We start from the raw sequence: 26062 nt of genomic DNA, 5'->3' as shown, positions 1-26062 counted from the left end.
GAAATGCTGAAGTTACAATATGTGCCGGTTTGGCCAAATCTAGAAATACATCCTCTGAGAGAAGGCAGGCTATAACCACCCCTCCCCCACCAGGTTCGGGAAAAAAGAAGTTTTCCTTGAAGGAAAGTGAAAGAGATAAAAACTATTTATTTAACAAACACACAGGAAAGGGGATAATGATGCTAAATATTAAAACCTCTCGATCTGCTGAGAGAAACCTGGGAAATTTCAGCGTCCTTCCGTAGATCTCTCTCCCCCTCCTTGGAGCTGGGATGGGGTGGTGGGCCCACCTCCAGGGCCAAGGCCTCAGTGGAAAGTCCTCCCAATATATTCTGATGTTGAAACAGTCCAGCAGAGAGAAAAGGAAAAAAAAAAATCTGAAGTCCCAGGAAAACAAAAGTTCAACTCTCTGAAGGAAAAGAGCTGAGGAAAAAAAAGCTGCCGAAAGCTGGCTGGAAAGAAAAAAAAGCCGGGTGCTTCCCTTCCCTCTTACTCAGTTTAAAGGCATAGAAGGGCACAGAATGAATTCCTGGGCATGGGGCAGCGATATGGGATACACATCACAACGTCTCCCCAAGACACAATGCAATGCACAGCAGACTTCACTTGACATAGTTTTCTGGAGGTTTACTGAAGAAACTCCTTTGAAGCACATAGATTATTGTCAGAGCTGACTAACATAGTGTGATTGCATATTGCAGTGATCTTTTCCGTACAAAAGGCACGTTGGCAGTGGCAAATGCTGAGTTCTTCCCCCTCAGCTTGGTGCAGGTGAACGACCAGTTCTGCTCGTGCTCAGGCGTCCAGCAGAGTGCGCTACGGCACAGCGTGTGGAATTTGGGGTCGGGCTCCTTTTATTTGGATTTTCGTTTGGAAGTATGGAGGCCAGTTAATGGTCCATGTTTATTTGATATGTGCAGAGGCTTAGATTTTAAGGAAAGCCCTTAAGTTTTAGCAGTTCCATACTGACTTGCAGTGCAGAATTATTCTTAAAAGAAATACTCAGCAGAACTTCAACATTTTACTCTGTTTTATTAAAATGCTGATTAGAGGAGGGAAGCCTTCATAAGATTTGTTGTTCAGCTAAGATCTACCAGTGACATAATGTAAAAATTAGCAGAGTGTTTAATGAAATGAAGTTAAAACTACATTTCTATGAAGATGTGTGTTTAGGGAGACAACCCTGGGAAATGCATCTTGAAGTAGTAATGAATTTGGGTTCACCTCAAAGTAGGGAAACAGACTTGGTAGTTTTAATCTTGATGACCTTGCTGCTGCTGTGACTTGGCTGCTGTCTAAGTTACCTTTTCCTTATGTAGTGATTGCTTCTGCAGTGCAGTGCTTGCATCACTTATGTACAGCAAATGACTGCGTTAGGGCCCTTGCTTAGTCAAAGTGTAAAGCTGGAATTTTAAGGTAGTTTCTGTCTATGGCCATATGTAAAAGTTGGAGTAGATTTTTCCTGCATGCTAATCATTTTGCTGGCTTGGAGTCCACTATATTCTGAAACTTTACTTTGACAAAAATGGGTCAAATATTTCCTCAAAGTGCAGAAAAAAACAGTACTCTGCAATCATATTTGAACTTGCTGTAATTATTTTCGCAGTGCTTATTCTGAGATCAATGAAGAAGTGCACTTCAATTATTTTTTTGAACTGTCTTGTACAAGTTCACACCTGCATGTGTGACCTAAACTCAATATGTGATAATCAAGGCTTCTTATAAACAAAACAAAGAAAATAAACTTCTTGGAACTAACATCTAGGTCTGTTTACTAATCTGTTGGTCTCAAATTCTAATATTTAGCTTCTATTCATCTTGCTTCATGTTTGTTATTTCTAATGCTTAATGCCTGCTTTCTCTTTTTTTCCTTGCCAGGTAATTTTTTGCTTTAACCTAAAGCAGTGTGCACTGTACCACAACATTTCTGGGGTCTTTTTTCATATCAGCTTATGGAAATGGCAAGCCAAGTAGTGATTTTTATGAGGTCACTTAAGAAAGGGGCAAGAAACCATGACCACTGTAATTTGTACTGTTACCACAGTGCTCAGTAAGAGTATGTGACCACAGTAGAGTTTAGAGCACTCCAGTGTGCTGATTTTGATTGCACCTTCTTGGGAAGCTGGGGAATAAGGTTATTTTAATTTCCTGCTTCCTTATTTTTATGATCAGGGAAATACTCATCTAGATGCTGTACAGTTCAGATGTAAAGAATAAAATACTACTTGTTCTGTGTTTTTTGGTCTTCTGCAGCTATTTTGCCACAAAGACTTGTAGAGCTTTGATTATTTGTTTTTGAGTAAGAGGTATTTGTGCAACCTTTCCTTAGAATTCTTTAATTACAAAACTGCACTTTCCTCTAGACTTGCATTGTGCTTAGCACTTCCATCAGACCTTGTCCATAAGCTGCTCTGGCATGAAAATACACATTTGAGTTTTACCAATGCAGTATTAATAGGCATTCAAGCATGAGAAGTATTTCATTTTGCAAGGCAGTGCAGAGCAAATGTATTTACCTGGAAATGACAAGTAAGGTTGCTCCTTCTTTAAAGAAAATTGCCATTAGTTTTTCAGAACATCAGAGAGCATAGATTGTCATAATGGCAGTTCAGAAGGAAGCATGTTAGTTCCATTCTTGTTAGAATGTGACATAGCACTAATTGATGCAGCTTCTTGGTATAATGCATATTTAAAAGGTAACTTAAGTGTTCCCCTAACTGTAAAATCTCTGTCAGAAATATGCTGCTACATTCTAATTCTCTAATAAGACATGCCCGTGGAATTCAGACAAGTTTTGTCCTGCCCGTATGATGGATGGAAACTCTTTTACTAAAAAAAGCTGAAAAGCTGTAGCTTCAGTCGTCATTGGAACATATATCCAATGTTCTTTCATTACACAAAAGCTTGACATAGTCTAGTGCTTTTTAACTCCACAAGCTCTGTTGGATCTCATTTGAGCTTTAAGAACTTGGTCTATGGAACTGTTCACTGATGTTTGGGAGAACATAGACAGAAGACTTCAGCATTTCCTAACTAAAAGTTTTTCTTACTACTTTCTGTAAGAAAGCCCAACATACAAAGAAGTCTAGCTGGTTTATGTTATTCACTTGTTTTACTTCACTTACCCCTGACTTCTAGAGCCCAGTTTTCCTCCCATGCTATTGTAATTATGTGATTAGCACAGTGGTGTTTTAATGTGACTGGGGGGATTGGGAGCTGAGGACTGTAGAAGGAGTGAGGGAAGTATATTACTGCTGTTATTCCTATATGCAATAACATGCCATATAGTGTGAGAGCTGCATAGGAATAAACGAAATTTTTCAGAAAACAGTTTGGTCTGCCTGTAAAGATACTCAAGCAGCTGTAAGCAATTTGTTATGTTTAAAGTACTGCACAAAGTCTATATGATGTTCTTATCAGTTTGAGCCTGAATTTGTTTCATTTCATTTTTAGTATTGCCTCTTCTCGTGGTTCTTATTGTACTCCTATGGGAAGAAAATCATAGTTAAGCATGTGTATAATACCAGTAATAAACTTCAGGATGCAAAAGATAATGAACTTTGTTGTGAGTCTTCAATTTATCTTACCAGAATTACGAAATAAGGTCTGAGATCTGATGAATCTGAGTGCATGTGTTCACTTTCTTGTTCTGTAATTTTATCGCCAGACTGCACAAATAGATAAGGTCAATTCTCTTTTGTCTTTTGCCTTCTGAAAAAAAATGCCAGCCTTGTCACTCACATTCTGCCTGCAACTGAGTTTGAACTGAACTGGTCTGAGTTCATCTATTAGGTTTTGCTATGTTGAATGATATAGTTAGGTTTTTACTTTGGATAATTATAGTTTAATTAATGTAGAACTGATTTAAAATCTATTTCTAGAACTGTGTCAGTTCTAGAAAACTGGATTGAGGAGATAAAAAAGTCAAATGTTCTTCATACAGTCTGAAAAACTAAAAATATGTGTGTTAATGATGAGAGTAGAAGGGAAGCTAATTTAAAACTGGATTGTAGTATGACATTAGGTAAATCAAAAGGGATGTAGTAGAAAGGGTCTTCTGAGTGAAGAGCAGTGTATTGGAGAGTAGAAGAAATGTGTTCGTCTGTTCTTTGCCACTTCATCAAAGATTGAAGCCTTCAGGTCTCCTCCCTTTTATTTATGTTGAATTTATACTGATGTGAGGGTCTAGTGGCTTAATTGATGGAAAATAGGAACTGAGTGATGTAATGGGGCAAAGAGAAGAAGAAAATGCTGAATATGTACAAGGAGCTCTACTTGCATGTGATTTTGATAAGTTAACGTTCAGAGCCCATGTATCTCACTGGATAGATGTTGTGTCTATCTACGTAACCTTTTGTTCCATAGGACTTGTAATCACACTTTAAACTGAACTTTACAATCAGATATGTTGTAAATTTTTCCTGAAGGCAACTTGAGTAGTTTTATTTAAAATGTCATCCACCATTAAAATATAAACAAGCATGTGATTAGTCTGATATTAGTTACTCCCCTGCTAAACTAGCCATTGGTGTGAGGTTTTAAGAATACCTTAATTCAAGGTAAAGGCGAGTAAAACTGTATCTGTCAAACCTCCTGCTAGTACTAAGCAGAAGTTAATGCTTAGTGATGCATTACTATTAGTTGTTTCCTTAGTTCCTCCTTAGTTAAGTAAGTTTCAATAAATTAAGTTTTGGCTAGGTTGGTTTCTGCTGTTGGAGAAACAATACAATTCTGGTCTTTCCCCTCTTCATTTTGGATTATTATGGATAGCATGATTGGGAAGTATCATTGTGGAAATAGTCTTGTAATTCAGCCAACATTCTTTCATGAACATGCATTCGGAGCGATTTCTTTGCTGTGTCTACTGTCTCAACAGGATTGCTATGTCAAAAATTCATACTGGTTCATCAGATGATCTGTATAATAGAGTTGTGTAAATAAGGCTAACCTGACTGAAATACGTTTAGTTTAATATAGTGACTTGAAGTAATTAAAATAGGATTTTAACAAATGGTTAAAGTGACTTAAATGTTCTATGACATATAGGTTTGAACTGACTTGAGTAAACCTAATTAAGCTATTGCAGCTATTCTGTGTAGCTGTATTTCATGCCTTTGCTTCTTTGAGCCTTTAGCATGCCAAATGTCTGAGAATGGGATAGGTAATGCAACCTTTTAACTTGGGAATCTTCTGAGTTGTGGTTTTTTTTGTACCTCTAGCTCTGGGTCTCAGTGAAGTTACAATATTAAAATATTTGTGCTAGATGATAATTGCATAAATATGGTTTCAGCCTCATACAAGTGAAAATTATTAATGAAGCATTTTTCTATTTGTTTTTTAGTGATGGTGATCCCTTAATAGATTTGTGGACTTGAAATATATCAGTAAATTTTGATCAATTCTAAAGACTTGAATTTACCTTTTACAAAGAAGGGGGGAAATCTTAAACTTAGCTAGAAGAGCAATACATTGTCAAAATATAATCACCATATTGTAGTAGGGAAATCTGTCCTCACTTCCTGTGTTGTAACAGCAAACTTAGTTTTAGTGGGAAGAAAAAAGAAAGCTATTTATGTTGTCTTCTTACCACTCAAACATTAAGTACAGTCATACCTTCCCTTAAGTGTGACGTTTTGTGCAGTGTTTCTAAATTATCCTTCTTTGTAAGTTATTGAAAGGATAAACTGTTTTGTCAGTGTGCTTACAGACTTTTTGCCATCTTTTTTATTTATGCCTGTGTAAAGAAAAAAAAAAAAGGGAAGCACAATCAGTTGCAAGAATGACATTAAAAAATGTAGTTTACATGCAGCAGTGTGTCTCCCCTGAACAGTAACTTGCATGTTTGTAAACAACAAAAAAGTATTATCTTGGTAATCACTGACTTTTTCTTCATTCTGCTCATGTACAAATCAACAAATGGTAAAGGTTTTTTTTTAAATCCATACGTAAGAATACCATTCTTCATAAAGATATATTTGAACTGCTTTATAGGTATTTAAAAAGAGGTTTGAATTAAACTTTGCCTTTCTTTACATTGAACTTTGCCTTTCTGACAGTGGGGAAAAAAGTAGATCTCTTTGAACAAATCTGTGTTTGTACACATATACATATGTATATATTAATGTAAAAAAACTCCGGTGTGTATATATACACAATTGTAGATGTTTAAAATTTTCATAATCCAAATATCAAGTTTTTATTTAAGAGATGGACGCATTGTTTTTTGATTTACTTCATTCTGTAGTTTTTTCAGCTTGTGTTTAACTTCAAAGGAGAATTACATTGAGTGTACGGAAGTAGTGCAGTTGCTTAGGTTTAGATACAAACTTTTGTCTGTACAAAGCAGATGTTCTGCATTTTAACCTTAAATACAGTTGATTGCTTAGATTCCTATTGCAAACAGGCTTAAGCAGGTTAGCTGTCTACATTTGTTTGGCTCCAGGTTTAGATATTTCTGAAAACTACACAACATGCCAAGGTGCCTTCAGGAAAAAAATAATTCACGCTGTGTCCTTTTAGTGAAATCAGTGCATCTTCTCTGCAATCTGGTTATCCTTTTTCAAGTGTCTCTGCTTTTTCATGTTCTAGTGACTTGCTACATTTTGAGCTAAATGGCCTCTGTCTGTTAGCTAAACTAAGTTGAAGCAAAGGCTTTCCAGCATACCACCAACTGCGGGTACTTAAATGGAAGACCAGTGTTAAGTCAGTTGTGAAGACTGAAACCAGTATGTATCCAATGTTCTGATATGCTTAATTTGTGAGACCAGGTTCTGCATGTGACTACTATTTGTTTTTCTTGCTGTTTGTTTTTCTTTTTTTTGGTATAATGCTTCAGATACACAAATATGGCATAATCTATTATCAAGTAGCCTGTTCATGTAAGTGAAAGTATGGCTGTAGGAATTGGTTGCTCTTTGCAGTAGTATGCTGGGTTTTTGATGTCAGCAAGATTCCTGGAATTCACATGGAAAAATGAATTTGCTGGAATTCATGTGTTTGTAGTTCTTCCTTTTTTTCTTCTTCCCAGGGGTTTGTCCTAAACTGAAGACATCTAAAGAAATCTGGGGGGATGTGATCCAAAACTACTTCTTGACAATCTGAGCCTCTAGGCAGTATCAGTATCATTCTTATGCACTACTTTGCTTCTGGTTTGTGGATTGAGTGACTACAGTAATAGGTCAAACATGGATTAGATTTTAAAGGTTGTGGGTTTTTTGCAATTAGAAGCATTGTATGGATCATAAACAGTTACTACATGTGTCTAGACACAAACATCTTAAAGTTATGTATAGCTTTTCTCTAGTGGTCCTCCATACTTTTTCCACTTTTTTACCTCTATATGGAAGCAGAGGGGATACAAAATAGTACCTGACTCCAGATGCTGACAGTGTTCTGATTTCTTGATGCTTTATTTTTTGTAACTGTATTTTACCTTTTCGCTTTCACTTTTATAGTACTTTTTCACTCACTTTTTCCTTCTATTAATTAATGGTTTTAAATTGCTTTAAAACCTGAACTTTTTTTAAAGCACCATGTCTAATTCCATAACACCAGAGGCTTAAACTTCAATTAGATCGCTGGCAGTATGGTCCAGGAAACCTGTGGGGAGCTTTTTGTAGAGGTAGGTAAGATAGCAGAAATGGGCAGTAGGATGGTATGTCAGCTGTGGTGTGTGGATTCTTAGGCCTGTGTTGCATTTCGGTGAAGATTTTTGTTCCTTGAGAGCTGGTTGAAGTAGTTAAACTAGCCCTCAAAAGTTAAACTAGGTGATCACAGGCAATTTTAAATGAAGGAGTTTCAAAAGCAAACAAAAGTAAGTGGCAACTTTGTGCTCTGAGCACTTATGTTGTAGAATAGGTGCTTAGAAGGAAGTTTTTGAAGTGATGCCTTTCTGGATGACTCCCCATGTCAAATATTAAAAAGATTTCATGTGCTATTTGTAAAAAATAGGGATGCTATGAATTTTAAGGCTATTTCTTGCTTAGTGATTTTTTTAAATTTTCAACATTGTGATAGTTGCTTCCATATTTTTGGTTTGTAAGGTGTTTTCTGCTTGTTGCTTCCATATTTTTGGTTTGTAAGGTGTTTTCTGCTTGATAATCTTACATCATTCTGCACCCCTGTCAGTTTTTAACTGGAAACTTTATTAAACTGATATGGTTGCCTGGACCAGCTTCAGACCACATAACATGATGTTTCTGGCCACATGTTTGGTAACTGCTTCTCTGAGAGAAGCAGTTCTGTTTGATCATCAATGTCACAAAAAATTCTAGAATAAATACTCAGGCTATACTTACAGTGTTTCTCATTAATTTTTTTTTTTTTATATAGTTTTATTTGTGCATAGCAGTAGAAAGCTGTGACACCAGCAAGGACTCTTTCCAGGCTAAAGGCAGAATTGATTGTCTGAGAGCTGCTGAAACTGTATTATAAGACTTTTGAGTCACTTCAATCCTTTTTTTTTTTAAAATCATTAAATTTCTGTTTTTCTTAATATATTTTCCAGGACTTGAAATGTTCGTTACCAGTTGGACTTGGACTTTCTGAAACCAAAATAACATCTCGTGGCTTTGACAGTGCCAAAGAGGGAGTTGTTGAGGCAGGACAGTTTCCAAGTAAAGGTAAATGGGGTTTTTTTTGTATTTCTCAATTTAAAATCTTTAGGCATATTCTTAAATGGTCAGAAATACAATGTTCTGTAGCTGCTTTGAGCGGTTTTTTATAAATGTACACAATGAGATTTGCATTTGTGACAACTGGTTTATCTTCTCTGGTAGCTGGGTTGTTAAAATAGAGAATATATGCTGCACTTGTAGTATCTGTCAAGGGACTAAAGGAAACTACTCAGTGTTAAGTTGGTCTGCCCTTACCGGAAGGGAAGGCCTTGAGCACCTTGAACTGGTGTCAGGCTGAAGAATTTTACTATTACATTGTGTTGAAGTTTTCTCTAGGTTTTGCAGGTTATTGGTCTGGTTTGAAACGTAACTGGAGAGTTATTTATTTCTTGATACACACTTCACTTACCTAGGGTAGATTAAAAAGTGGGATTCTTCTTGTTAGAGAATCTATGTGGTATTAACCAATGAGAAATGCAAAGTGATAAACAAGCCAATAATGTCACTGTTTCCAGTCTAAAAGCAATAGAATACCATGATATTGTATGGGCAAATGGTATTTAATGTATTATGTACCTTGGACAGTTTCTGAATTGGAAAGATTTTAAATTATCTCAAATGTGCAGCTGTGAAAATAAGTCTCTTTGTAGTCATAAATTTAATTTACATTTTGCTTCATTTCCTGTTTGGTAGAATTCTTTGCTTATGAAAGCAGTTGATTTACATGCTGTACTTTACATATATTACAAAGTGAATGCTGTGTTTCTTTATGCCTTTGAAATTGGCAAAATACCTAGCTAAAAACTGGAGCAGATGGCAAACTGCTCACCATTCCTGCCTTTTTGTATTCTATTGGCAGGATAACTGTTCCAGCTGTTAATTGTATTAGCCTGTAAGGGAAAAGTGTCTTAAGATTTTTCAAGCTACACTAATGTGTTTGAAATGCAAATGTTCTGTGGAAATTTCTGTACACAAATTATGAGCTTTGGACACTTTAGATATCACAGTTTTTCTCCAAGGATATTTTCTTCAGATTTTTCCTGATGCTCTAACAAAATCAGAGAAAGTGGTAAAAGCTAGGGCTTCCTATGAAACCATGAACAAAAGTTGAATGATTGCCCTATTTCTGAAAATTCTGTCGTCTGTTTGGGTGTCCTTATTAGGGCTTCGTTTTTGAATGCAAAGTAGACAGTACAGGAGGGGAAGGGCTTTTCGGATTTGGGGGATGTTGAATGATGAAGCATGCATAAGGCTGTGTTAATACTCTGTCAAATGATAAGGATTTTTTTAACTGCTTGTTTTGGCTTGCTTGCTGAAATGATTCAGGCAGGATCTTGCAGTCAAACTTTTATGCCTGGGTGAATTCAGTTGCAGCTCTTACGCAATGTGTCTCTACAGAAGGACACAGCAAGTTAGCTGTCTTTGTCTCATCTTTTCTGTGCAGTTGGATCCAAATCATTGGATTTATTTACCCCATGTTAGTAGTGCTCTGTAGAAGGTTTTAAAGCTGATTGTTGATCCAATTACTTTAAGTGATGTTTTTGGTGTTACTGATAACTAAATTTTGTTGAAACTGCCAAGTTCAGGTTTGATTTTCTTTTCCCTCATCACACTGTTAGCCCTGAAGTACATTGGAATTCATCAGCGAAAGCAGTAAATGTTCCCCCCCCAATATGGTGGTCATCACTATAGAGGAAAAGCTTACTTGGTTTTTAAATCCTGAAAATTCCGTAAGGATACCACTTCAGATTTATCTGTTACAAAAGAGTGGCAAAGCTCTGAAAAGCATAATAAGCATAATCCTAAAACAGCTTAGAGAACACACAGAGTGCAGGTCACTTAGTTAAAAGTTAGTTGCTTTTTGTTTTGGTCTGAGGTTTTTTGTTTGGTTTTTTGTTTATTTTTTTAAGGGAAAAAGCAAGTGCTGTAAAATCTTTCTTTTGGGAATGAGTTTACAGCTAATGACTTGTATGATCTTCAGGATAACTTATTGCTGCCTGTTTATACAGACTTAGGAGCTGGTGTGCGACAGTGTCAGTAAGTGTATCTGAAACTGGCAGAGATTTTCAGGCTTACTTCACCCGTTAATGCTTTAAGTTCCATTCAGTGACAATGCAGAGTGAACGCTACCTAGACCTGAAAAAGAATGTTTCAGCTGTGGATTGTTATATAACCATCTTCCATGGAATTTTCTGTCTGTACTTAACTGATGAGCCCCTCAGTTGTATTTTGATTGCTCTTACAGAAAAAAAAAAATGTCGTCATGACCTAGAGATTAAATCATGGAAAAGATTAAATCATGAAAACTTGGAGTAGTTCACATGGAGAGATGCACCTCCTAAAAAGCATTTCCATCAGAAATTCCAACAACTTTTCTGTGAATACTTCTATAGCTGCTGAAGCAGATGTTTCTTTGTTTTGGAAACGTGTTTCTGTAAGAGTGCATGTTCACGTCTGAGGGAAGATGATGGATTTTCATGGTTAAATGTCCGCTTTTCAGGTTCGTCAGCATCACCCAAATCATCTGTTGTATCTCCTAGCAGTGCAGCAGCTAGCAGACTGGCTGGACAAGGTTGTGATTTAATTATTCCCACAGGTATCGAAGCACTGAATGGATAACGCCCTTGTCTCTGCTGACAGTGTACTAACCCCTCCACGTTTCTAATTATTTGATTTACTATCTGTTGGAAATAAAATTTCTGGGGGATTTTGGTGGCTCTCACTTCTGACTTCAGCAGTTTACAAATTAACCTCTGCTTTCCTCTCTCTAAGCTGATTTTACTCTATAAAATTAAAATTATAACTAATCCTAGTAATAACAAACAGTAGATAAAATAGGAGTGACCAAAATCTTTTATTTAGGTTAAAGCTGACACTTTTAGCATTTTTTGCCCAAATGGTCACATATTGCAATAGACTGTGGAGGTGGCCATTAGGAATTCACAACACCCGATCTAGGCTTTGCCACTTGACTCATTTTGTGCCTATGGGCAAATTACTTAACATCTTAGTCTGTTTCCTCCTGCATAAAAGGAGAAAACTCAGTTACCTCATAAGGATGTTGAGAGGGTTAATTACTTAATGTTTGCACAGTGTGTTGAAGATGTAAAGAACACAGCAGAACTTGATGCTAAAGAAGTATCTTGGGGCATCGGTATAACCTTTTTTCCAAACTCTTGCTTACGTAAATAACTTGGCAAGACTAAGGTGGCTGTAAGTAGCAGTAGGGATCAGAAGCAGGAGTACTTATAAAATGAGTATGTACATGAACAAATAAAAATGTTGCTTAAAAAGTGATGATACTTAGCAGTTTTTAATATTTAGGACACTAGGAATTTTGCAAAATTGAAACATGGAATCCACGTGATATACTAGCTTGAAAATGCTGGATAGTGGCAAATTGTGTGTGGTGATTGGCCCTAGGTATTTTAATTTGTTGATTTCAATCTCTTCTCTGCTGGTTTTATTCTCCTGGTTTGTAGAATTATTTGTTCCTAATACAATGAGCTAATAAAACTGAAATAAGTAAGTTAAATACTGGCTGAACACATCTTCTGGAAAGAATGACTTTCATTGGAAAAGATCTAAAAACTCTGTACTTCATGACAACAGGATGTCAGTAGTTGTTGTTTAATGGTCTTCAGGTTGTAAACAGGCTTTTAGATTGACTAAATGCAAAAGAGTGTTCAACTGTTGGAGTTTTTAAGCATAGATTAAGTAATAAACATGTCTCAAAAGCTGTTTTAAGCTTTCAGTCCACTTAATTCAGCCTATTACTGCATGAAATAGTGAGATACACATACATTTTATATCACTTTTAAAGTAAGTCTTTCTTTCTGGAACTGATTTCAAAAATCTGCTTCTTCATTTAAATTCATACTGTCATCTTGTTCTGCTTTTGGATTTGCAATTGCACAAATCTTCCATATCTGCTACTTACCCTTAAAACAAACAAACAAAAAGCCCAGACCCAAGGCCTTGAAGATTTGCTTTGTGTCTGACACAGGGGGCAGAGCTCAGCAGAAGAGTGGACCTGTTCTGTTAGCAGATGAAGTAAAGAATCCAGCAATGGAGAAACTGGAATTGGTGAGAAAGTGGAGCCTAAACACTTACAAGGTATGCAGCCATATATGTGTGTGTGTGTGTATGTATTCTGTAAGTGAGATTGCTACTAGGTAGGACTAGAGCTGTGTAAAGTGAGCTGTTGTTGCAGTGAGCATAAGCAAGAATGTATAGGAAAGGCTTAGTTTTCTTCCAAGTGTAGCATTCTTTGTTAAATCCCTGGTATAATGTGGAAAATCTTCAATAGGTATTACTGATTTAGCAAGGTAAAGAATGTTCCATTTCTAATGTTCCCTTCATCATTCCGAATGTAGAGATTTCAGCACTAAAGCTCGGAATTAAATCTTTTTGCTATTTTGGAGGTGATTGCTGATACAATAAGATTTTAGTTGACATGAAAAAATCAGGGCCATCTCTAAGTTCAAAACCTGTTATATGGTATTCTGATGATTTTGTCCTGTCTTGGCTGATTGTTTTTTCTTAGTGTTGTAATAGTTGTTTCAATTAATGTGTGTTTTATACGCTTCTACTTCATGATCAGTTGAGATATGATGAAATTTAAAAAATAACATAATAATCGAAAAGGTGCTTAAAGCACACAACTTTGCTGTAAGTGACTCTCACTAAAAAGCTATAAAGTAAGGAACAATTGTCAGGGAGTGCATTCCTGTCAAGTTTTAAACAAATACAAGTTTTGAAAAATTACTTTATGTTGTGCCTGCAACTGAAATGATGGAGTTGTGGGCAGGTGCATTAGTAGGGTCTACATCAAACCATGAAGAAATGAAGAATCTGTGGAAAAGAAAGTCTAAATCACTCCAGTGTTCTTTAAGTCCAGATAAAGGACATCCTCCTCAGTGAGAATGGGAAGCATTCTACCCTCTAGTAAATGCTTATGCTGTCTTTCTGTTAGAATCAGAAGTTTCTTTTTTTTTTTCTCTTTAAATGGCTACTTTTCTTACTTTTCTTGTCATCAAAATAGTTGTAGCAACTGCAGAAGTTGCAGTCCAGTGGTATCCTGGGGTGCCTTAGGAAGAGCATTGCCAGTAGGTTGAGGGAGATGATCCTCCTCTACTCAGCCCTGGTGAGGCACATCTGCAGTGCTGTGTGCAATTCTGGGCTCAACAGTACAAGAGAGACACGGAGCTCCTGGAGCAGGTCCAGAGGAGGGGAACAAAGATGGTGAAGGGACTGAAGCACATCTCTCAGGAGGAAAGGCTGAGGGAGCTGGGCCTGTTCAGCCTTGAGAAGAGACAACTGAGAGGGGACCTCATGAATGCCTATAAAGTATCTGAAGGGAGGGTGTCAAGATAATGGAGCCAGGCTCTGCTCAGTGGTGCCAAACAACAGGACAAGAGGCAACGGGCAGAAACTGGTGCACAGAAGTTCCACGTGAACCTGAGGAAGAACTTCACTGTGCAGGTGACCGAGCACATGGCACAGGTTGCCCAGAGAGGTTGTGGAGGTCCCTCACTGGAGATACTCAAAAACCATCTGGACACAACCCTGTGCCATGTGCTCTAGGATGGCCCTGCTTGAGCAGGGAGGTTGGACCAGGTGACCCACTGTGGTCCTTTCCAACCTGACCCATTCCCTGATTCTGTCAGCTAGTCTGACAGTGTGCTGTGGTCCAGTCAGAATACGTGCTATTGAGCTGAAGCTGTTCTTTAAAATTCTCTTGTCTCTTTAAAACATTGACTCTTGGGATCAAATCTGCTATACCACAACTAAAGAGGACAGGACTTGACCTTATTTTGTATTTTTGGTACCTTGATTTAGAAAACAAAACCAAAAAAACTCACAATGTCTCAAACTCACTGACATGAACCAACAGCTAGAAGACCAATGAAAAATGTTGGGAAAGGGGTCTTGGATCCTTTATAGAACATTATTTCTTTGACTGTAGTCTCTGCAAAGTCCAGATTTTTAGATTTCTTTCATGGCTTAAGTTTCCCCTTCCTGAAATCCAGAATCACACCAGTTATGGCATAGGAAATAAAGACTAGCATTTTCAGAAAACTAAATTAATGTTTTCTTTTAGCTGTTCCAGACATGCCTAAGGAGATATGTCAGTTGTGATCTTTCTAGAATTCCATATTGACTACTTCTACGCTTTTTTTTTGAGGTACAAGATCATTCAGAGAACTTAAAAGTTCATTTTGAGTTGATGGAGTATTATGCAAATGTACCTGGAGATGCCATACATTTGTTTAGTAGGCTATGTGCAAAAAGCATACTTAATATGGTTAAGGACAGTGTTTAAATTTGTGGAAATACTGGCTTGCTTTGGTTCCCATCAGAAAGATCATGGGAAGAAGTGTCCTCCTTATCTCATAATAGCTAACTGTTCATAGGTTAGAAGATGCAGAAATAAGGAGAAGGAGTAAATGGTCAGCAATTGAATCCCTATGAACTTAAAATCCCTGGTATCAATGTACCAGACATTAATCTACAAGTGGAGTTAGTGGTGAAATCTGTTGTTGGGAAGTTCTTTAGGAATCTGACATGAGTAGTTCTTGTGCCATGGTGTCTGTATCAGGGGTTGAGAAATCTAAATTATTGGATATGTTCAGAAGTCATTCCCATATATAAATGCCTTTGCAACTATCATCCCCCTTCACGTTTGCCAGTTGTATGCTCCCTAGTTAGTGAGTTAGCATGGAAAGAAATTGCCCTTTTTTCCATAGTCTAGTGACAAGATCTTTGTCTGTTCTTTCTTCAGCCCCTGCCTTCCCCTTTGGATGAGAAAGAGGTTTTCAGTCTAGCAAAAACATTTAGGCACAAGCAAGTCATTACTCTTCTTGACTTTCAGCAATTCTCACAAGCTTATCTTCTTGTTTTTCATACAACTTCTTCAACTTTGAGGGGGGAAAAAAGGCAAACCTGTTTTACAAATCTCTCTTAACACTGGGCTACTAGTGGAACATTTATTTCTGAGACATGTCCAGTAATGCCTCTGTTTATCTTTAACATGCAATTTAAAACATAGTTCTCTTAAATGTATTTTGGTACCTTTTTTTCTCTGAGTTGTTTTTCTTAAACTTTGCATTGGGTGACTTGTTTTTGAGTAGCATGGTCTTATTCATGACAGTTTCCTTTATATACTCTTAGAACAAAGCATGATGAAATTAATGAGTGGATTCTTCTTTGTTTGCTAGTGAGAATATAGAGCAACTTGTGTGCTTGTACTAGTCCACATAGAACTGGAGTAAATCAAAATAGATTGGGGCATCTTCTTTATCTTTCGCTACAGCTGAGTTTAACAAAGTATGCAGTGTAAGTCTTTCCAGTTACTGGGTTTTCCTCACTTGTCAATGCTGGGCTTTTTTAGGTGTTTTGCTGTAACTTCTGAAGCAGATACCCTTTGGCTGAAAATAATCCCTTCATTTGTAATTTATTCTTGCTTTCAAAAATTTTGTTTTCCATGATTCAGATTTTTCTCTTGCATTTCCTTGGGGATTTGTGTGTGTGTGTGCGTCAGCTCTTTTGGAAAATAGCCAAAATTTGACCATCACTTTCATAGTTCCTAATGAAAGACTTATTTATGCTCTGAGCACACTCATTGCTAAGCTGTATTTTGCAATTTCTCTTGGAGAGTTTGGTAGTAAAGTTATATTCTAGGTTGTGATTTGTTATGCTTGCCCAAATTTCTGATGCTTGACAGACAAATGTCACCTAGACTTAGCTGTGCTTTTTCTTGTGAATTACTTGAATCTAATGAAGTAGCCCAAATAATCTGTACCTTCCAGCCTAAACCTTATGGGTAATGATCAGCTTGTTCTCTATGATCATTCTTGACTCTTTCCTGTGTTCATCATTTAGAAAGGACATGGAAGTTCCAGGAGGTTGAATGTGCATCTCCTTTGGACACGAGTAAAGGCAGGATTAAACTAAAGTCCTTGAATTGGGAAACCCTGGGAAAGTGTATTTGGGGAGTCCTTGAATTGGAAAATCCAGTGCTGTAGTGTATTTGGGGAGTATGTTATAAGATAAATTTGGGCATTATTTCACAAAAAAGATAAAAATAGCAGCTTTGTGCTTAGGTTAACTCCTTTCAGAGTAGTTGTGGCCTTGATGAGTAACTTAATTTCCTTGTAACGTTTGTTTCCATCAGTAATTTTTCATATGTCTTAAGTTGGTTATCCCTTCACCCATTGAGACAACCACAGATTAACTTCAAGTAACTTACTACAGCAGTAAATAATTCTGCTTTCCATGGAGCAATAGTATAGCTTTGCTACACATCTGCTTTGCAAATGGCTTCTCCTGTGTCTCAGTCAAGGGAAATCCCAATGTGCATCTTGGGAGGCTCACTGCCAAGTTGGGCTCGAATTGCTGGCAGACAAGGTGTCACGGATCAGTAGAACGTGGTAGCAGCCTCCTCTGTCACAGCCATAGGCTGGGTGAAAGTGTCTACAGCCTTGTAAGAGCAGATTTCCTGCTCAGTGTGTTAATGAACGGCAAATCTACTAAGAATGTGACTTATGACAGAAAAGAAATAGTCTGAGTAAATTGTCTCTGTTTTATAGATGTATAAATAATAAGTGCATTTTAATACTTTTGCATATTTCTCAGTAGGAGTTCCCAGTTTTCTAGTCAGATTTAGAAAAACAGGCTGAAAACCACCACCTTCTTACTTAACCCCTAAGAAAAACCTCAAAAAGAACATTTTTGGAAAATGCAACATGGATGTTCTGGAATAGGATGATTGGTAGACAAAGCCCAGAAAATTACTAACTAGACGTTTTTATGCAGAATAGTAATGCTCCTATTAACTGACTTAAATGCAGTGCGCTAAAATGCTTCTTTTAACTTAATGAGATTCACCAAACCTATAAAGAGATAAGTGTTCTTTTACTTGAGAAACAATTAGTTATGCTCTTGATTTGCTAACTCGAATATTCATCTTAGTAGGAGTTGAGACTTGTCCAACTGTTCTTGCTGAGTCCTGATAAACTTCTGAAGACTGTGTTGTTTTTTCAGTTTGTTGTGCAAACTTATATTGGGAGGGGTGGTTGTGAAAGAATTGTGTGTAATTATATGTCCCTTGAAGCTGAAATGGGTGTATGCTGTGTTGTCTTGAATATACTTGAATCTTTATAATTTACTTTTTTTTCTGCAGTGTACACGTCAGATCATCTCCGAAAAACTGGGTCGTGGCTCAAGAACAGTAGACCTGGAACTAGAAGCTCAGATAGATATATTGAGAGAGAACAAAAAAAAATATGAAAATATCTTGAGACTGGCACAGACACTGTCCACGCAGCTCTTCCAGATGGTACATACCCAAAGGCAACTTGGAGATGCATTTGCTGACCTGAGTTTGAAATCATTGGAACTTCATGTAAGACTTTTACAATGTAAAAACATACAGTGGCAGAGATTAAGATAAGCCTAATTGACTCGTGCAGGGTATCTACTTGTTAGCCTCTACTTTTACAAACATTGTAGTTAACAATATATTACATGCTCTTTGTGTTGAAAGCTTATGTTATTCACTTAAAACTATAGGAAATTACTGAAATTACTGTAGTTCTTTATTGTTTCTTAAATGTTAGCCTCTAGTTGATGGTTGAACTCAAGAACTGGCAATTATGCTTTGCAGAGAAGATGCATTTTACTATTAAGTTTGCTTCTAATGAAATGTCATCAAAGTGTTCCAGAGTGTTACGTCATTTCAATTACAAGATGTCTTTGGGGAATGTGCCTGGGAGTAAGTAGATTAGGGCACATTACTTCACTTGTGCACATTGAATGTGAGTAAATTATTTTTCTGTAGCATGTTTAAGCATTGAGATTTGATCTCAAAGTCCTTTCTTAATCAGAATTTTCCTACTAATAAGACTAATCTGTATTCTTATGTTGTCTGGAGTTGCTGAGCAAGAGAGGCAGTCTTGAGATATCTGGGTTGTTAGGATTCCATGGTTTAGAAGTCTATGTAGTGCTGGCACTTTCTGTTGCCAGTAGTAAAGCTGTTTGCTGTAAAGAGAGAGAACGTGGATGTTGCTTACAGAGTGCAGTAGCTGACTTGCTTCTACATTGCTTGTGCTGCATTTGCAAAGTTAAAACAATTTGATCCTTTGGAAAACCAGTATTAAATGGCTTAATGATTCCCTAAAACATAGCTGCTGAAACAGCTCAAATTATCTTTGTGATTTTAAAAACATCTGTCTTTTCATAATTCTCTTTTCCCATTGAGTTTTAAGGGAGTAGGTGGAGTTCATGCTTGCACAGAGGAACTTCAAGTGACAGCTAGCTGAAAAAATTTAAAACTCCTACACTGATGTGAAGGAATTTTTAATATTAGTCTGACAGATGAAAATCTGTGAATGTAGCACACTTCTAGCAGCTAAGATATTAAATGATCTGCTAAAAGAAGCTTTTAATAATCAGTTTATTCTTGACACAAATATGGGCATGTGGTTTGTGGCAGAACTTAGTGGTTGTTACGAAGTATGTGCTGAAGCTTGGTGTTTTCTTCCAAAACTTGGATGGAATCTGGCATCATGCTCATTTAGTGAATCTTGAGTTTTTTCCCATGATTAGCTTGTAACTTCTAATGGGAATACTGATCTTCCAGGTTCTTTCAACGTCTTGTATTGGTCTGGAATTTGTTTCCGTCATTCATCTCGTGTAGATTATTGAATGGGGCTGTTGATGAAAATCAAATAAAGGTTTCTGCTGCTGTAATAAAAGTTATCTGACCTTTGCCTCTTGGAGACTTTCCTGGTGTTTGTCTCTTTCCTCTTTGCGTTTTCCCTCTGTTTAATCTGCAATGTATTATCATCTGTAGCCTGGCCTGCTTTTGGATATTTGGATTGTTGCCTCTAAAACTTGTGCAGGACTAAAAGTAAAATTTCTGAATAGTTAGTCTTTAATGTGATAACAGTATATAAGCTTAAATAAAATTAAAAAAACCTTCAAGTCTCAAGGTAATACTTCTTCTTTTATACATGATAACAAAACAAAATTTTAATGTGGTATCTGGTGAGGTATTACTTAATGTGAATGGGTTGCTGTTTCTCTTTTGGATACAAAGGTAACTCCTAGTTCCAGGCTCATGTGCCTCTAATTATATAGGCAGATGAATCCAAATTTTAATTGACCTGAGCATAAGGTGTGAAATGAGCGTAGACTCTTGGTACAGAAAGGATTTCCTGTGTGTTTCATAAGAGATAATCTGCAGAGGTCATGGACAAAGCTCAAAAGTGTGTATGAAACTGTGAGCCGTTGGAAGGACACGGTTGTTGCTTAGCGCGTTCCTTAGTACTGCAGGCCGCTGCAGTCCCATCCTTCGTACCTCCCCCTTTGAAGTGGTAGTGTTGTTCATTTGGGATGATCTGAGTGAGAGGACCAGCTGGAAAACTAATTGCAGTCTTGCCTGCAGAAGGAAAAAGAGATGGGACTAAGCTGCTGCAAGGGGCAGTCCTGCTGCTGTTGTCTTTGCCAGCATGCTGCTATTTCTTCTCTGTGCTAGCACTCGTGTTAGCCGTGTAGCCGGCAATGTTAGAGCAAAGCCAGCTGGAAAATACTGTTTTGGGGTTTTTTTCCAGCAAAATCTGTAGCAATTTAGCCAACTGCTTTTGCTGCCCAAAGCAGCTGTACAAAGCAAAGATGACAGATCTTTAGCAGTGTTTACAGGGCTTAGCTCATGAAAACTTGCCCTAAGTTCTCTTTTCTTCTCCTTCAGTTGCTCACTTCCACTGCACCTTCTTTTCTAGAGGATTCTTGTCTTACCATTGCCCATTATGCATTACCCTTACTGTCACAAACTTGTTAACATGAAATATCATTTGGCTCTGGTGTTCATTTTCTAGACAGATGAAAGGAGACTGGGAGAATACAGCACTTCTGAGTCAGTTGTTGGCAGTGTGCAAGCTCTAAAAAGGCCCAAGTTCCAAATACAAACCTAGTATGTTTTACAGTCATTACAACCAGAGATTGTACTCTTTTGTGAGAACTCCCATCTGTAGAATACGGAGATGCCATATGGATGACATAGATATAATAATTGGATTCATTTGGCATCCATGCATTAGGAAAATCTTTGCAGCTTTGGTCAGTCTACACTGCTGTTAACAAAGAGACATGGACAAACATATATCTAAATGTGACTGAAATGCCTTGGAAATAATTTTGCCCTTGTCCGTTTGAAATTTATGTATGAACTACATTAATACTTTTATTTGTTATTCATTATAATGCTCTGCTCTTCAATTATTTACAGCCTATTAAACCGTGATAGATGCTGGGGTTTTTTTTGCAGTGCTCCTTTCCAGAATGTAAGAATAAAACTTAATAGCTAATTAATGCTGTGTGCCCTTGTGCATTTAGTTACATTACTGTATTTAATGTAGTGGTGTCTCTGTTTGTATTAAAGCATTACCTAGACAACCACAAGAGATGCTGGATTAAAACCCTGCTGAATGACAATGCGAAGATTGCATTAGCACTTACTTTTAAGTAACATTCAAGATACCAGAGTGCAGAAAAATCACATTATAAAATAGGATTTAACATCATGTGTGGTAACAAAATCTAAACCATGTTTTACTGATGGTGGAGAGATTTCATAAGAACTGTGAACTGAATATGGTATCAAAGTCATATTGGTTTAATCATAATCATACCCAAACGGAAGTGAAAGAACTGCCACATCTGTGTTTGCATTTTTTTATGTATTTGCTGATGAATGTTATGATTTCAATTGATCTCCAGCTTTTGTTTTCTCTGTTCTTTGTTTATAGGAGGAGTTTGGCTACAATGCAGATACGCAGAAACTTCTAGCCAAAAATGGAGAAACCCTTCTCGGGGCTATTAACTTTTTTATTGCCAGTGTGAATACACTGGTAAATAAAACAATTGAGGATACGTTGTTGACTGTGAAACAGTATGAAAGTGCCAGGTAGCTATCCTGTGTCTAGCTCTTTTCATTATGAATTAATTCTTGGGAAGCAGACTCCGTAGCAGCTTAGGCTGTGTATTTGAGTGACTAGCCTGTCAGATAAAAACCTTGTAACACAGCTCTCATCTAATGAGGGTTTCCATTTAACTATAACTGATTGCACAGATCTTCAAATGTTTTGTACATGTTCCCTTGTAGACTGAATTTTACTTGTTAGCTGTAGGAGTAATTACAGCTGGCTTTTCCTGCGTGCTAGATTAAGGTAGCTTTCTAAGGTAGCGTGACAGTGGAAGATTAGCCCTTCTATCCAGCTGCATTGCAATAGGTAAAATAATCTCTGTGACTGAAAGACATTTACTCTTGTGCCTCTGTTGATGAACAATGCCTGCAATTCACACTTCAGTTTTTATGCAGAAGTTGCAGGCTTGGTCAGAAAGGGGAAAATAAAACTGGACTTTCTCAGTGAGCCAGTAATGGCTTTCCTACCCTGGAGAAGGTTACTTTTAGATGTGGCATAGCACTTTAAAGCTGGGTTCCTTTTTCCTGCCAGGAACTTGTAGTTATTTCTGATGAGTGGTTCCATTCTGACTTTCTTTCACAATTTCTTTTAATTTGACAAAGGATGTAGTTCATCCACATAATTTTTTGTGATTCTGTGGATTTTTTTAGGTCAGAAAGTGCAAACTGCTTGAGTTTTGAAGTTCTTCCCCTCTCCTTTTTAATTGTTCTGTTCTAGTGCTTATTTTTAAGCAAAATAGTAAGTTATTGTTTTGATATTTAGGTAAACTTTCAAAGGCATGAAAGGCAGAATTAATGTGTAGATAAGGTATTACTTTATTTTTGGCACGTTAAAAAAAAAAAAAAAAAAAAAAAGAATTGGTTCATACATTTTCCAGGTATCCCCTTGAAAATTTGTGCAAAATACATCTGCTGCAGTTGGTTTTGTCAGTAATTTTCTATATATGGTTCTTCCCTCCTGAAATACCTTCATTGCTTTCTCTTTCTGTTCACTAAAGAAATCAAATACTTTGCCATTTTAATAAGGCAAATAAATTATGAAGGTTCTTCACTGACAGGGCCAGTTCGTCATTTTGCACTGTGAAAATAGGTTGCATTTATTTCTATGCCTCTTCTTTCCTGTCCCTAGTTGCGCTTCAGTGTTCATCTGTTCCCATCTTTTATCCGCTCTCTATTAGTTTAATAGTTTCCTTTTTGGAATTAAGCCATAAATTACATATAAATCCTCAATTATAGTGGCAATGAGAATCAGGAAGAGCCCTGTGAATATTATTCCTCTTACCTCTGAAAAGGTTGTATTTTATTTTTGAGCAGTTATATCAACTGAAAACTGTGTTTTATAACCGGTTTTTAATCCTCATTTGTTTCCAGTTTAAGAAATGTTTGTGAGAAAGCATGTTTAAAAGGCCAGAAATAGTGTGGTTTGTCGCATTAAAACTGGTGGATATGCTAGGTTCCATCATTTGACAGCTACAGAAAACTGTGGAAGGAAGAGTAATGCTTTGGGCAGGGCTGCACCATCTTTTTGCAGTCTGTTTTTTCCATAGGAGAGACAAGTTCTCAGAAAAGTGTTGTGGAAGAGTTAGGAAACTGTCCAGTTAATGCATATGGAGAAGTGTGGAGCATGCTGAAAGTGCTTTAGGTCAGAGTTTGGTATAAGTGACCTGTTCCTCAAACATCTGCTTAAAGGGGGTGTCATGCTCTTGATGTGTCTCTTAACATAAGCTCTCCATTGAACTGATTCAACAGCAGAAGAATGACCTGAAAAATATTTGCTACCTTTTTCTGGGTTAGTAGGTTGAGATGTCCCAGGAAAAGCTCTGACTACTGAAGCCTGTACAAAACAGAGGGCTGAGAGCATGTGACCGAGGCAGAAACAGAAAAGGGAGGGTGCTTGTTGAGGCAGTTTTATACAATGTGCTTCAGAGTGGACTTGTTTGGTAAATAGGAGCAGGGAGAAAAAAAACTTAACCAGTTTTTAAAATTTTTTCTGTACTTAATTGTGAGGTCAGTTTTGAGACGCTACCCTTAGATTTTTTTTGGTTTTTTCCCCCTTCTCCTCTTTCTTCTCAGGATTGAATACGATGCTTATCGAACAGACCTGGAAGAGCTGAATCTTGGCCCTCGCGATGCAAACACTCTGCCAAAGATTGAACAATCACAGCAACTGTTTCAAGTGCATAAAGAGAAATACGACAAAATGCGTAATGACGTATCTATCAAATTGAAATTTTTGGAAGAAAATAAGGTAAGCTGCTAATTCTCATGTTATGTTTAGGAGTTTTGTTCTAGAAGTTAACTGCTTTCTAGAAATATTTTAAGTTGTTACATCTTGAAATAGATATTCATTTAAAAGTAGAGCAAGCAAAGAAAATAAGCTGAATTTTCTGAGTTCTTGCTGTATCACTGGAGGACACCCTTCTAGAGCAGGCAGCTTTAGAAGTCCCTAAGCAAGCTGCTCCAGCTACAAATGGCAAACATTATGGCAGTAAATTTCTTGTTGATACAGGAGGTTTCAAGTTTGCAAAAGCATTACTTTTCCAGTTTACCGCATTTAATGCTTAAATGAGTCACATAATTACTGATTTAATATTCAAAGTAATATGCATGTTTGGCAACACTGTCATGGAGGTTATGCACAATGAAAGCGAGAGAACTATGAAGAGGCTTCTTCAAAATTAAGCTTTAAGAATTTGAACTGAGAAGTACTACTTTCTGTAATTAATTCCCTTATAGTTTCTTAATTTAAAACAGGACTCTTGAACTGTTGATTGGAAGGGTGGGGTTTTTTCCATAAGTGTTTATTTCAACCCTACCATTTCATTGATACCCTCTTAATGATGGTATTCTTACCCTTCTTATTCTACCAGGCAAAAATAAAACTGCCATACAAACAACTTTTAAATTGTTCTGTGATAAATGAGTCCTTTTAAATTGTCTCTAATTAGATGTAAAAAGTATGGTCTTTCAAGATCTGATTTTTGTTCCTAGTCATGGTAAGGGAGATAGTTATAATCATGTGTGGCTGTATTTCCCATGTCTTCAGAGGAAGGAAAATGTGATTAAAATATAGATAGATAGTTGTCAGTTTATCCAGGTCTCTTAGTGGATTAACATTTTCAATATGGCTTGATTAATTTATTTTAAAAATTTAAACACAGGTAAAAATAGTCTGTCAAAGAATACATGACTGGCCCCAGATGACAACGATAGCAAACCATGTTCCTTGGAGGAAAATTTAAGGGAAAAATCATGGGGACAAGCTAAACCAATTAAAATGGATTATTACTTTGTATTTTTGAATATATTATCACATATGGAGTTGCATCCACTTCTTAGAATAAAAATAGAGGTCAGGGAAGAAATGTGAACCATCAACAGATGATAAGAGAAAAAAAAATCGAGAAAATAAGCAAACATTTTGGTTTCCAAAATGATACATGCTTAAAACATAGCTCCTGAGCACTGTTCCTTCATAAAGGCATCTGCATTAGGACTCCCTGGTCTGGAATCACATAGCCATCAAAAGTTGGCTTTGTGATGGATCAGATGATCAGGTGACTAAAAAATTGGTGTTGGCCTAACTTTATTTCTGGTTCTTGCTGAAAAAATTGGGAAATAAAAGGATTGAAAAAATCCATATTAAAATTAATTTTCTTGAAGAAGCTGAAGTCTAATCTAAATGCTGATACTGATTCTTAAATTAGAAAATGCTCCTAAGAGCTGAGTTTTAAAACTATGCTAGGTTGAAAACAGATATGCTGAAGGTGTCTTCCCATTCTCCCTGCCTTTGTTTTCATTTTTCAGTAAGTTTTTGCTACCGCTACAATGTACTTCTGTTAAAATTGTTTGATCCTTCCAGCTCATCTCTGTACAGGAATTCTGATGCTTAAGTTCGAATTAGTTTAAAATAGGACTTACCCTTCTTCCTCATGGTTTCCATTATCTGTATAATACACTCATCAATTTATGTTTATATGTATAGGAAGGCTTCAGAGCAAAAGCATTTTATTTCCATCTTGTACAAAACAAGTTTCCATAATTTTTGTAAACTAAATTAGATGGTTTAGGGAACACTGAAGAAGTTGTCTTCCTAGTGACAGTCTTGAATTAGACCAAGCATCCTGTTAGCAGTCACAGCCTACAAATAGTTTCTGAAAGAGATTGTTTTTTCCTTCCTGCCTTTTAGATTAATACAGTAGGGAATCTCACATGCTTAAGCCTTTTTATCAGTAGTTGACATTTCTCAGTTTTGACACTAGAGATGTAAAAATTCTTACTAAAGGGTGTATGTAATTTTGTTCCCAAATGAGCTATAGAAAGGACTTCCTTTGCACTTAAATAGTGGCTTAAGTATAATTACCTGCTAAGAGCTTTTCTGAGGTAAGCTTTATTTTTTTTCTATTTATTGTGTAAGATGACATTTTGCCATCATGGCAATAGTTTGAAGTGAGTGAAGGAA

At 36.8% G+C, this 26062-nt stretch overlaps 1 protein-coding gene across 4 annotated transcripts in view; it reads left to right on the top strand.

Moving 5' to 3' along the window:
* ARFIP1 (ARF interacting protein 1) overlaps nucleotides 1-26062 on the top strand; it is a gene marked incomplete at its 5' end in the record, with an annotated part of 40106 nt that overhangs the window by 8492 nt on the left and 5552 nt on the right. For 3 of the 4 annotated variants that reach the window (XM_082281488.1, XM_082281487.1, XM_082281485.1), the window contains 6 exons: nucleotides 8507-8621; nucleotides 11116-11211; nucleotides 12622-12731; nucleotides 17800-18021; nucleotides 21425-21582; nucleotides 23674-23848. In XM_082281488.1, coding sequence (XP_082137614.1) covers nucleotides 8507-8621; nucleotides 11116-11211; nucleotides 12622-12731; nucleotides 17800-18021; nucleotides 21425-21582; nucleotides 23674-23848 — 876 coding nt within the window. The remainder of the gene's footprint in view (nucleotides 1-8506; nucleotides 8622-11115; nucleotides 11212-12621; nucleotides 12732-17799; nucleotides 18022-21424; nucleotides 21583-23673; nucleotides 23849-26062) is intronic. The other variant, XM_082281486.1, reaches the window with a different exon arrangement.

Source organism: Coloeus monedula (assembly GCF_965178545.1).
Source record: "Coloeus monedula genome assembly, chromosome: 5".
Classification (NCBI taxonomy): Eukaryota; Metazoa; Chordata; class Aves; order Passeriformes; family Corvidae; genus Coloeus; species Coloeus monedula.
Note: the sequence above shows the minus strand (reverse complement) of the source record. Positions and strands in the feature narration are given on the sequence as shown.